The 12117-nt window shown below is 36.8% G+C and overlaps 1 protein-coding gene across 2 annotated transcripts in view; it reads right to left on the bottom strand.

Moving 5' to 3' along the window:
• Positions 1-2795: 2795 nt before the first annotated feature.
• Positions 2796-12117, bottom strand: part of ncs1a (neuronal calcium sensor 1a) — a 43188-nt gene continuing 33866 nt past the window's right edge. For both annotated transcript variants that reach the window (XM_053485675.1, XM_053485676.1), the window contains 2 exons: positions 8332-8451; positions 2796-6953 (listed from right to left, as the gene is read on the bottom strand). In XM_053485675.1, coding sequence (XP_053341650.1) covers positions 8353-8451 — 99 coding nt within the window. In that variant the 3' untranslated portion in view covers positions 2796-6953; positions 8332-8352. The remainder of the gene's footprint in view (positions 6954-8331; positions 8452-12117) is intronic.

Below are 12117 nucleotides of genomic sequence, written 5' to 3'. Positions count from 1 at the left end.
TTTTTATAAATTTTTAGTAATAATATGTTTTTTCCTCCTACACTTGCCAAGTATTACAAGTTTTATTTATTACTGACAGAAACATTTACATTTACCCATTTATAGCAGTTTCATAATGAGGATGAATAGGAGTACGTGCTTTGGTACTGGTACTAAAATTAAATAACCTACAGTACTCAGTTATAATTAATTAGAGGCAACATTTTATTTAGCTCTGTTTAAAGCTGTGATTTAAATAGCAACCCGCACAACTGGTAGAGAAAATCAACAGGATATCATCAATCAGGTTTGCGTATTTAACAGTGCTGTGGGATAATAAAAAAAAAAAGCGTAGAAGCATCTTAGATGAATTCACATTTTGTCAGTTAATCAAATCATGCAGGCGTCCAGGATCAGTAGCTGCAACAGTGGTTTACTGGGAAGGCCACTGATGAACACTGAACTCATTATCATCTTCATTGATATGAGTTTGAAGCGACTTTTGCTTTGTGATATGGTACATTATCATGCAGCATGTAGCCATTAGATGATGGGTACATTGAGGCCATAAAACATGGTTAGCAACAATGCTCCAATAGTCTGTGGCATTCACAAGATGAAGGACTGGTATTAACAAGCCCGAAGGGTGCCATCGGACCAGCCCTCATCTTAGTTACTGGAGCTTTTCTGTCAGCTTGGACCAGTCTGGGAATTCTCCATAGACCTCTGCATTTTCCACAGAACTGACATGCACTGGATTTTTTCTTCTATTGCACCATTTTCAGAAAACATTAGGGACTGCTGTGTGTGAAAATCCCAGGATATCATCAGTTCTAGAAATATTCAAACCAACAATCATGCCACAGTCGATGTAACTGAAATATCATCCCCCTGCCTTCTGATGGCTGATGTGAATATTAATCAAAACTGCCGGTCCATATTTGCATGATTTTATGCTTTTCACTGCTGCACCTAATTGAGTAATTAGATAATTGCATAATGAATAGTACAGGTGTTCCCAATGGTGTCTGGTGAATGTATTTCTACTCCGCTCTGTTCTAAAAACACTACTTACATGAACAAAAAAAGACACTGCTGTCTATTTTTATAGATAACAGTGTGTCATATATTGATAACAGCAGTTCAACTATAAGTTATAAGCATCCTTTATTTATTTATTATTTTTGTCCTTGTTACTCTAATTTAAAAAATACATAGAAGTTAAAATGTTGGTACCATTTCAGAGTAAGGAATAAAAGTCGAACAAATGTTTTTCATTGTGCCTTGTTAAAATTCCTTTGCACTCAATTAAAGAGTTTCATGGATTTAAAGAGACAGTAATTGATTTTATTGGCAGCATGGTGGTGTAGTGGTTAGCACTGTCGCCTTGCACCTTCAGGGTCCGGGTCCAATTCCCACCTCGGGGTCTGTGTGCATTTGGAGTTCTCCTCATGCTTGGTGGGTTTCTCCGACTACCTTGAGTTCCTTCTACCATCCAAAGACGTGCAGATTGGTGTTCCCAAATTGCCCGTAATGTGTGAATGCATGTTTGAATGTTGGCCTACCATGGTTGTAAAAAGGGAATAATTATAATGGTCACCTTTGGCCTCCACAGTCCCCAGATGGACTACAGAGGTTCTAGATGGATGGATGTGCAATTTTGTCTGTGCACTCTCCATGCATCCCTGGCTCTGTTCTACCTGAACTGCAAAACACTAATGCAGCCAATCAACACAGGGACGCTTTAAGCAGATAAGACATTAGATTCTCAGCATGGTGAGCTCCAGGTTTCATCATGAGTCTAGTTTGTGACTAGTTTGTGTTTGGACTAGCCACACGTCCGAACCTCGTAATATTAGCTTAAGCAAAACAATAAAAAAATCCTGTTTTATTTTATTATTATGTGACACAAGGAGTAAATGGAGTTTTGAGTGTTTTAGTGTTGCTCTCACTTTACTATGCAAAAAGGTCCGTAGAATTTAAGCACATTAGAGTGAACCAAAACAAATACAGGTAGATAGTACATGCTAACTAGGAGTGGATAATATATGGTTGATTCATGATTCATTAAATAAATAAAAGAAGACATGGATTTTCTTTTCATTTATAAAAGGGAAGCACGTAATAGTGTGCAAGACTGAACTAATACATACGTTTAGAAAAAATTTACATCCAATGTCTTTTCAATCCAAGTAAGAACACAGATGTACCAAGCTGTTAGCACCTATTTTAAGGCATAATGATTATTCTCCCACTGAACCATATGCATTTGTGGGAGGATTGTGCAAAAAGTGGGTAGTCATTGCAATGGTTAAATGGTAAATTAGTATGATGTGTGTGTGCTTTGAGTTTTATAAGCCGTGCTGTCATGGTTTATCACAGAATAGAGCTGTTACTTAAATTGCGAATGTGTTTTAATAGAACATTTTTGATACTGGCAATTTCCCAGATTACAGATTACAAGATATAGCAGTATATAAAAAATACTTTTCATCATATTACTGGTAAGATTTGACAGTGTGTCCAACTTTTGGACGGACTGTCAATGTTTTTGTTCTGTGACTTGTGACATGCATAAATCTAAAATCTAATAAATAAAAAAAGAATCTGTCAATATTGAAACTCCATTAAGATTAACCAAAAGCATACCTGTTATACATAAGAAAGTGCATAGTGTAGTACATGATTAATGTGATAACTTCATATACTGCTAACTACAGTATATCACATTTTAAGATTGCTAATTAAAGTTTTAGTAATCTCAATTTCAGTCACTCTGTAAAAGACCCAGAGTTCTGTCTTAAAATCATGTTGATTTATTGGGAACTCCAGTAACACGTTACTACATTCTGTATGATCTGGGTGTATTCACTGACTGTGTTAGCATTACTGCACAATTTCCAATGCTGAGTCCTTAAAAGAAACAAGCAGAACATCAGATTCTCTAAGGAGACCAGAATGGGTTGGTTTATATGTAGACAGCTGCCCTTGATGTCTTTTTTTTTATTCTTACAATTTTCTCCAAGTACAAATGATGTACATGTACTGTACTTGCAAGACTTACAACAGTATAGTCCTTAACGTTCTTAAAATATTTCATTTATTACATAATACAGTTCGAGTGTATATATATATACAGTTAGACCCAAAAATAATTGGACAGTAACGCAATCGTCATGATTTGGGCCCTGCATGCCACCACATTGGATTTGAAATAAAACAACTACAACAGAATTGAAGTGCAGACTTTAAGGTTTAATTCAAGGGGTTGAACAAAAATATACAATTAAACATGTAGGAATTGTAGCTATTTTTTATACAAACACTCCTCATTTCAGGGGCTCAAAAGTAATTAGACAAAAAAACATAAGTAAAATGTTACTTTTCAATATTTGGTTGAGAATTCTTTGCAGGCAATGACTGCCGGAAGTCTGGAACCCAAGTAGTCTTGGGTTCCTTTGTGATGCTTTGCCAGGCCTTTACTGCAGCTGTCTTTCTGCCTTAAGTCTTGTCTTGAGCAAGTGAAATGCATGCTCGATTGGGTTGAGAGCTGGTGATTGACTCGGCCATTGCAGAATATTCCACTTCTTTGCTTTAAAAAACGCCTGGGTTGCTTTTGCAGTATGATTTGGATCATTGTCCATCTGTACTGTGAAAGGTCGTCCAATCAACTTTGCTGCATTTGGCTAAATCTGAGCAGAAAGTATATCCCTATACACTTCAGAATTCATCTGGCTGCTTCTGCCGTTTGTCACACTCCACAATAAACACAAGTGACACAGTGCCATTGGAAGCCATGCATGCTCATGCCATCACTCTGCCTCCACCATGTTTTACAGAAGATGTGGTGTGCTTTGGATCATGAGCTGTTCCAAGTCTTCTCCAAACTTTCTTCTTCCCATCATTCTGGTAAAGATTGATCTTAGTCTCATCTGTCCAAAGAATGCTGTTCCAGAACTGGGCTGGCTATTCAGGTGTTTCTTGGCAAAGTCAATTCTGGCCTTTCTATTTTTGAGGCTGATTAATGGTTTGCACCTTGTGGTGAATCCTTTGTATTTACTCTCTTGAAGTCTCCTCTTTATGGTAGACTTAGATACTGATACACCTACTTCCTTGAGAGTGTTCTTCACTTAAGTGGTTTTATGAAGTGGTCTTTCTTCTCTAAGAATGTACCAAACTGTTGATTCGGCCACTCCTAACATTTCTGCTATCTCTCTGATGGATTTTTTTCTTTTTTTCAGCCTCAGGATGCGGTCAAACATGCGGTCTCAGGATGCGGTCAACATGCGGTCAAAGGAGCCCCTTTGACCGCATGTTGTGTGTTCACAGCAACATCTTCCAAATGCAAACGCTACACCTGGAATCAACTTCAGACCTTTAAACTGCTTAATTGATGACAGGTTAATGAGGGAAGAGCCCATGCAGCCTTATTATTTATTTTTTTTAGCCTTCTGAGTCAATTGTCCAATTACTTTTGGTCCCTAAAAAAGAGGCGGCTACGTCTTAAAGAGCTGTAATTTCTACACCCTTGCTCCAATTTAGATGTGAATACTCTCAAATTACAGCTAAGAGTCTGCACTTTAAGCCCATATTGATTATATAATTGTATCCTGAATATGTTTTCGTAAAAACTGCTAAAATAACAAAACTTGTGTCACTGTCCAAATATTTTTGGGCCTAACTGTATATGTAAGACGAACTGTTACTTGCAGAAAAAAACAGAACAGAAAAGTCAGCAGTTTGTGTAGACGAACAGGGAACGGATACCTACTGTACTTTACAATTTCATGCTGTACAATGTAATGTTTATTCAAATACTGTCCTGTTGTACAACATCCTTTTTATTTGTGATTTGTTACTACAACAGGTTAACATATTACAGACTATAATACCGCAAGATGTGATTCTGTACAGAGGGATATGAATCTTCTGGATGCCACACTGGTGTGCCTTCTCCATAATGTGGACGTGATGTAAGCGTTGTTTTATCTAGCATTACCTAATTAACCCTTAAAACCATTTTTGCATTGCTATGTTTTAATGAATACATACAGGCTTCAGGATTGTGCAATATAGATGGTCAGATCCATTTTTCAACACAACCTATGCAAAATAATGAAATCAATTTTACTTCATTTTGATGTATATAAACATAAATGATAAAAAAAAAATTAAAATGGGTAAGGCAAAGAAATACCCCAGACACATATAATCGGGTGTTTCTCTGACCAAAAATAATAAAACAGTGATACCTCGTTATACAGACACCCCACTTTAAGATTTTTCTGAAATCTTGCAGGAAATTTCCTCCGACATATGAAACATTTTAGGCATACGAGTGAACTAACTGAGCTGAACCGAACACACAGTAAGTTGCGCGTACATCCAGGAGCCATTCAAAACGTGTCTGTGTCAGTGGAAAGCCAAACAAAGTGAGTTTACTTAATTATTTTCAGGGCTTTTTTGCATTTTGTGAACAATTTTGTGAAGATGTAGCACTATTGGTCCCAAGAATGTTATGAAGAAAAAAGGAAGCCACCTTCAGTTTTGGTTTAATGCAGCTGGTACCAAGAGGAAACAAATTAAGCTTAAGTGAGGTTTAATTGAATATTTTACATCATTTACTTGTCTGTTTTTATATGGAGAAATATGATTATTCACCAATATCAAATTATTAATATAAAATTATTAATATTGGTAACATTTATTGGGTGGTTGAAGCAAATTATCTGCAGTTACATTATTTCCTATGGGAAAATGCGTTTCACAATATAAAATTTAGCTCGAGAACTCACCTCTAGAATGGATTTAATTCGCATGCAGAGGTACCACCGTATGCAGATTTAGCGAAGTCATTCCTATACTCCAGTAGCTGTAAAATTTCGCAGGACTCCATATAAAGAGATGCATTTCCACCACAGATCAGTGCCATTTGAGATTTAAGGGTTCTTTTTTCTATCAAGAGTAGGCTGCTAGATTAGAATCTTTTGGCTACAAATTTCTATTAAGCGAGTGGCTTGAAAAAGAGGACTGAAATGGACTGAAAAAAGCTGATTTTTTTGAATTTTCAAAATATACTATAAAAACATCAATAATCTAAAAACTTAAAAAAAAATTTATGAATGGAGAACACTTCCTTCTGAGACACAAGAACCAAGACTTAAAATGCGTCTTCTGTTACCTTTTTAGGTCCATAATAAGCTGTGTTTAGCTGGAGAAGCAATACATCACCACATCAGTGTTTAATGCGAGTCACAAGTCTCAGTATGATCACAGAAGCGTCACAAGAGCAGCACAGGTTGCAGCAGTAATTTACACCACAAATGTGACCAGAACAGTTTAAAACGATTAAATAAATAGGTAATTAAATACTGGATGCATATCTGAATACATGAAACCAAATATAATACATTTTCATTTGATCTTCAAAAAGACTGGCCTATCAGGTCCAGTGAATCACAGCCTTTCATGTCATTGTCCATAGTCTACAATTCAATAACACAGTTTAAAGTTTGCTTCATTTTGATATATTTATATTTATTATAAGTCTGTGGAACACGTTGTTCTGTTTGGAGGCCCCTCAAGAGTTTGATGTGTCTGAATGTCTTTATCCTGCTCCACTGAAAAAATAAAAATAAAATGGAAGGGTCTACTGGTAGTCAGTAATATACTGATTTCTAAATGTGCACTGCTCATGCATGGGCACTTCTCTCTCTTTTAAAGGACATCAGTTAATTCATTGTATTCACAGGAATCTTGAGAATAATTCTGTAGAGGATGGCACAATCTGTGATATTGTCTTGACCTGTGTTTTTGCCTATGCAGATGAATAATTGACAGCTGAGCCGTATCCACATGCGTCCCCCACGGTGCACCAACGCAGTACATGGTCCAAGCAAGTGTGGGAAAGCAGAGAACACATCAGCTTCTCTCACAGAGCAAGCAGGATGGCAAAAATGGATTGTCGGAATGGCCTGTGATCAGACAAAATGACATTAAACAAGAAATAGCTATATTAAGCACCAAATTGTCAATGTAGGGAATAAAAAATATGAACGCGCGCTCACCAGCCAAACACATGACAGCAGCACTATACTTAAAATCTTACAGATACAGGTTGATAATCTTCAGTTAATTTTCACCTCAAACATGGAAAAGACTGGAGAAAAAAAACATCATCTCAGTGAAAGAAACTGTACAGTTAAAGATTGAAAAAAGACGTTCTTCCCTGTTCTGATCTTTAATTGAACAATACCTAAAGTTTCTGATCTGTATCTGCATGGTTTAATGCATTGTGATGCTGCCACATGTTTGGTTGATTGAATTAATGCACAACTGAAAAGGTATTCCTATTAAAATGGCTGCATAATTTAATTAGGCAACATCATGGAAGGATGTGCTGTTGTGCACAGTACAGCTGTGATGCAGTCATAGGCATGAGCACGATCTCGAGTGTTATATTGATTTTATACAGAAGCTCCTTAAACACCATTTTTTAAAACAGATTTATCAATGTGATTCATTTGTTTATTCAACCAGATATTTTGTTCTGGCAGCACATATTATTTAGTGTAATTAACAGGGTGGAAAGTAGGTTTAAATTATTATCGGTACTGTTTAGCCAAAAGGTGAGGAGAATAATCCATGAAGGTGATGAATAGGTCTATAAATGGCATTGGTTTCTATTTACAGCAAAATACTATTAAGTGGACACACAATCACTTGTTCGACACATAAATTGGTGTAATTGATTAGGGGTTAGAGAGAAAGTTAGTTAGCTTTGTAGCTCACCTTAGGCATAAATAAAACATGGAGACAATTAGGAACGACTTAGAAGCGATTATTAAGTAGCCGAACATTATGAGATCTGTTTTCATCCTAAAAGTGCGTCCATGACCAACCTACTTTCACCCATGCTGCCATCAACATTTAGTGTAATTCCTGGTTATTTGAACACCTGGGACACGGAATGATAAATATAATTAAATGTCCCACTGCTGTTACTGTGTATTATCATCACTCGTAGAAAGCCTCACGTCCAATCAGATTACTTATTTGGAACTAACTGTTGTATAGTACAGTATAATGCACAATATAATCAAATATTATGAGAATTTTTTTCTTATGTGTGTTGGCACTGTTGTTGCTAATCTATTACAGTGCACACACTGTACACATGCTTTCACACAAATTAACACCTGGGGCAGTTTATCACTCCATGATAAAGTGCATCACTGTACTGTATAGCATAACATTGACTTAATAGCAATGCTTGTTAAGTCTTACATGTCTAATGGAGTTAAACTTCATTACTACATGAATGTAAATAGTAGGAGAGACACGGTTACTCACTGTGTGCCATGTTGAAGCAGGCTACACAAGACCATCATAAAGTGACAGTGCCTGTACAATGGAAGGATCTGCCTTGGAGCCTTCTTGAAACTCCTGTAGCGTTAACATCCCATCTGCATTCTGGTAATGAAGACAAACACACTTTCCTCAAACTCAAACTGTACTGTCACTGTGTCTGGGGAAAACAAATCACTAAGTGCTAAAAAAAAAAAAAGATCACAGTTGCTCCTGTGACTAAGAAGTCTTTGTTGTTGTACACACATCCATGAAGGGTTAATGTAATGACAGAGTTATTGTGAATTCGTACATAATAAAAACTAGGAGATTCCAGTTAGAGGTCCCCCATCTCCAAATGTTTTGGCACCAGTGGAAGTGACAACACCAGTGATATTGGATGTGAGTAGCATTTGGTTCAGTGCTTTCAACTACCTTTGCACTTATTTTTGATAACTATTTCTCATTGTTTACTCTGTTGTCCTTGTTTTATGTTCCAGCTTGCCAATTCTTTCTATTAGTAAGGGCATGTAACATGTAACTCCCACAGTGTCGTCATCAAAACAGGAAAAAAGCACTTACACACCCTGAGAAAAGTCTTGTCATCTATCCAAGTTGTAGGAACAACCAATAATAACTTCTGAAGTACTCCTTCTCATACATCAACCTCCACCCAGTCACCAGACATGAACGTTATTGAGCATGTCTGGGGTAAGATGAAGAAGGAAGCATTGAAGATGAAACTATAGAATCTTGATGAACTCTGGGAGTCCTGCAAGAATGCTTTCTTTGCCATTCCAGATGACTTTATTAATAAGTTATTAGAGATTCCAAGCTCATGGGAGTCATACACAATATTAATTATTTTTCTACTGCACCATGACTTTATGTTCTGTTTTGTACATTATACCTGTTAAGTGACAAGACCTTTGTCTATGCAAAATCTGACCTTTCTGTCCTAATTAAATAATTAAAAATCACGGCATGATAAGATTTTATTTAGGTAAAGTAAGCGCAATCTAGAGGCCTTTGCATTTTATATAAGCCACTTATGATTCCAAGTCAAGTTATTATTTATTGTTCCCACAACTTGAATAGGCGACAAGACCTTTCTCTGGGTGTGCACATCCTCTATGTTTAAAAGACTAAATAATAGGACAACAAAAGAGCAATTACTGAATACATCAGTAATTATTTCCCCACTGATGTCTAAGCAGAGATCGCCTGTGTGCAATGATGTTTTAAGTGGTAGATCATGTTTTAAGTCCCAATCCTGAGAGTTTTATTTTCACATAGTGTGTATAGAAATGCTTTTACTTTCACTATTTAACACACTAGGGGCAGTGGTAGCTCAGAGGGCTACAGCACTGAGTTACTAAATGGAATGTTGGTGGTTCGAGTCCCAGCTCCACCAGGTTGGTGTTGTTGGGCCCTTGAACGAGTCTCTTAACCCCATCTGGTCCAGGGGTGCTGTATCATGGCTGACCCTGCGCTCTGACGCCAGTTATGCTGGGATATGCAAAAAAGGAATTTTACTATGCAGTAATGTACAGTATACGTGACAACATCATAACTTAACTGTTACTTCTACTCTTGATTTTTATGACGCGACTTCACCATTTATTTAAGTGATCTCTGATTACGGTAATTTATGATTTTTTATTTTTTCAGAAATTAGGTGATACTGACGGCTCAGCACCAACATTTCATGTTGCATTAATGCTTTTGACAATTCATAACCCAATTTCAGCAATTTTTTGTTTCATGCAGGGCCAAAAATTTGAGCCTTTTAAAATAGCTTCTTTTTTTTTTGGTTGGTCAGTGAATTGAATTGGTTAGATATATGAACAGATAAATTGGGTACTTATGTCACCTGTAGTTTTTTCATTCATAGTAGTTTATTATTTGACGTTACTCCAGTAATCACAAGGTCAAAAAGACAATATGAAAAATGCTGCAGCTAACTTGGTTATCATGGCTCCCTACTTGGAAAGTTAACATTCAGCCTTGATTTACAGAAATCTGTTCATAAATTAATTCCTCAGTTCATTCTTTGCTTTAGTTCTGAACTCAGCTTCCGCATAGAAATCAACTGGGTGAGTGTGTGAGTGACAGGATCAGTATTTGCTAGTCTGGAAGTTTTTTTGTAGTGCACTGCCTCAACTAAGAACTGCAATGCAGTTTTGAGTCTGATATATACAATTGTTAGAATTTTATAAACAAAATCTCGTGTGAGAGGTTCTTACTCTGTTAATCAGAGACTTTAAGACTTTAAGGTTTAAAAGGCTACTTAAGGCACTAATATAATCTGTCTTTTATGGCTTTGGTGCAGTAAGAACAACTGTATCAAAAGGGACTAAACTGCCGATTTAGTGTGAAGTATAAACAGAAGGGTATGAGCACAGATTAGAAGGAGAAAAATGTAAGAGGAAATCTGGGAGACTTATCAATATAATACATAATGGCATTTATAGTCTTACACGAAATGGTATCATTTATGCCCTGACAAATATAAATGGGTAAATACACACACACCTCAGAGAGTGGAAAATACTGTCTGGCATAGATGCCTTCAAAGATAATGAAATTAAACTGTCATGCTTGCTTTTGTTTTAGTATTTAATAGCTGACAGCAGGAATTTTAGTTCTTTCTAAAAGAAAGAATGTTGTACTCTTATAGAGTGGCCATGATAGAAAGGCACCAGAAAGCCCAGTGCACAGCCCTGCATAGGGCCCAGCAGGCAAAGAGCTGTTTGCACAAGATCTGAACGCGCAAGATCTCCCGGTACCTAAAATATAGTCTACAGTCTGTGAAAAGAATAAAAATTATTCTCAGCTGACTCCATTAGACCATTGCTCCAGCAGTCACTTCAGTAACAGTCAAGAAAAGTAGGTAAGTAGCTTTTAGAATGTACTTACCAGTAAGTACATTCCTCAAGGTTCAGTTAACCATAGCATTCTTTTTACAAGAGCTCATTTTACTGACAGTGCCTTTTTCTCCATCATAGGTTATCTAATCTTGGAAAATATTTCCAACTGATATACTGCACTAGTCTTATGTCCTTCCCCTTCACTTCTTGATACACCTGTCAGTCCAACAAATAATCCTTCAGGCTTTTGATGAACTGGCATTGGTGACAAGGATCAGAAGTCCTGGAAGGGTGCTTCCATATCTTGTGTCGACTTGATCTTTTGGGTTTTGTCTCTTTTGGTCAGGTCAATGAGTTTCATGGCTTCTCTGAATAAGTTGGGGATAAACCTAATTCAATATCATTCGACTAACCCAAGAAAGAAGCTCACCATCCGTGTGGTTTATGCTGATTATTCTCTAATGGCCTCCACCTTATTGATTAGTGGGCACATCCTTCAACTATCCAAGACAAGTCCAAAGTAGTAGACTTCACTTTGTTTTAAATTAAACTTGCTGGGCTCGCTGTCAGTACTACATTAATGATTTTCTGGAATGTTGTGGCCAGATGGTCCAGATGGTCTCAAATCATGCTGTAAATGACAACGTCATCTATGTACGCTGCTGTAATGTACTTTATGCTTTTCAAAACATCTTCCATCAATCTTTGGAATGTTTTGCAGTAGCTCCATGTAACCAACGTGCATCATTTTAAAATAGTATAGACCATTCACTGGGCACACAAAAAGCTGCTTGATACAATGGTCTGCCAAATCTGCCATTACCTTTTACACGGATGCAATGTTGCCTGAAACACCTTTGGGTAAGAGCAAGGGTCAAAATCAAATAAAGTGTTTAATTTTAAAATATTCACACAAAATTGT

The sequence above is a fragment of the Clarias gariepinus genome, chromosome 24, assembly GCF_024256425.1.
Source record: "Clarias gariepinus isolate MV-2021 ecotype Netherlands chromosome 24, CGAR_prim_01v2, whole genome shotgun sequence".
NCBI classification, from domain to species: domain Eukaryota; kingdom Metazoa; phylum Chordata; class Actinopteri; order Siluriformes; family Clariidae; genus Clarias; species Clarias gariepinus.
The sequence above is the reverse complement of the archived record's forward strand: the minus strand, read 5'-3'. Positions and strand labels throughout refer to the sequence as shown.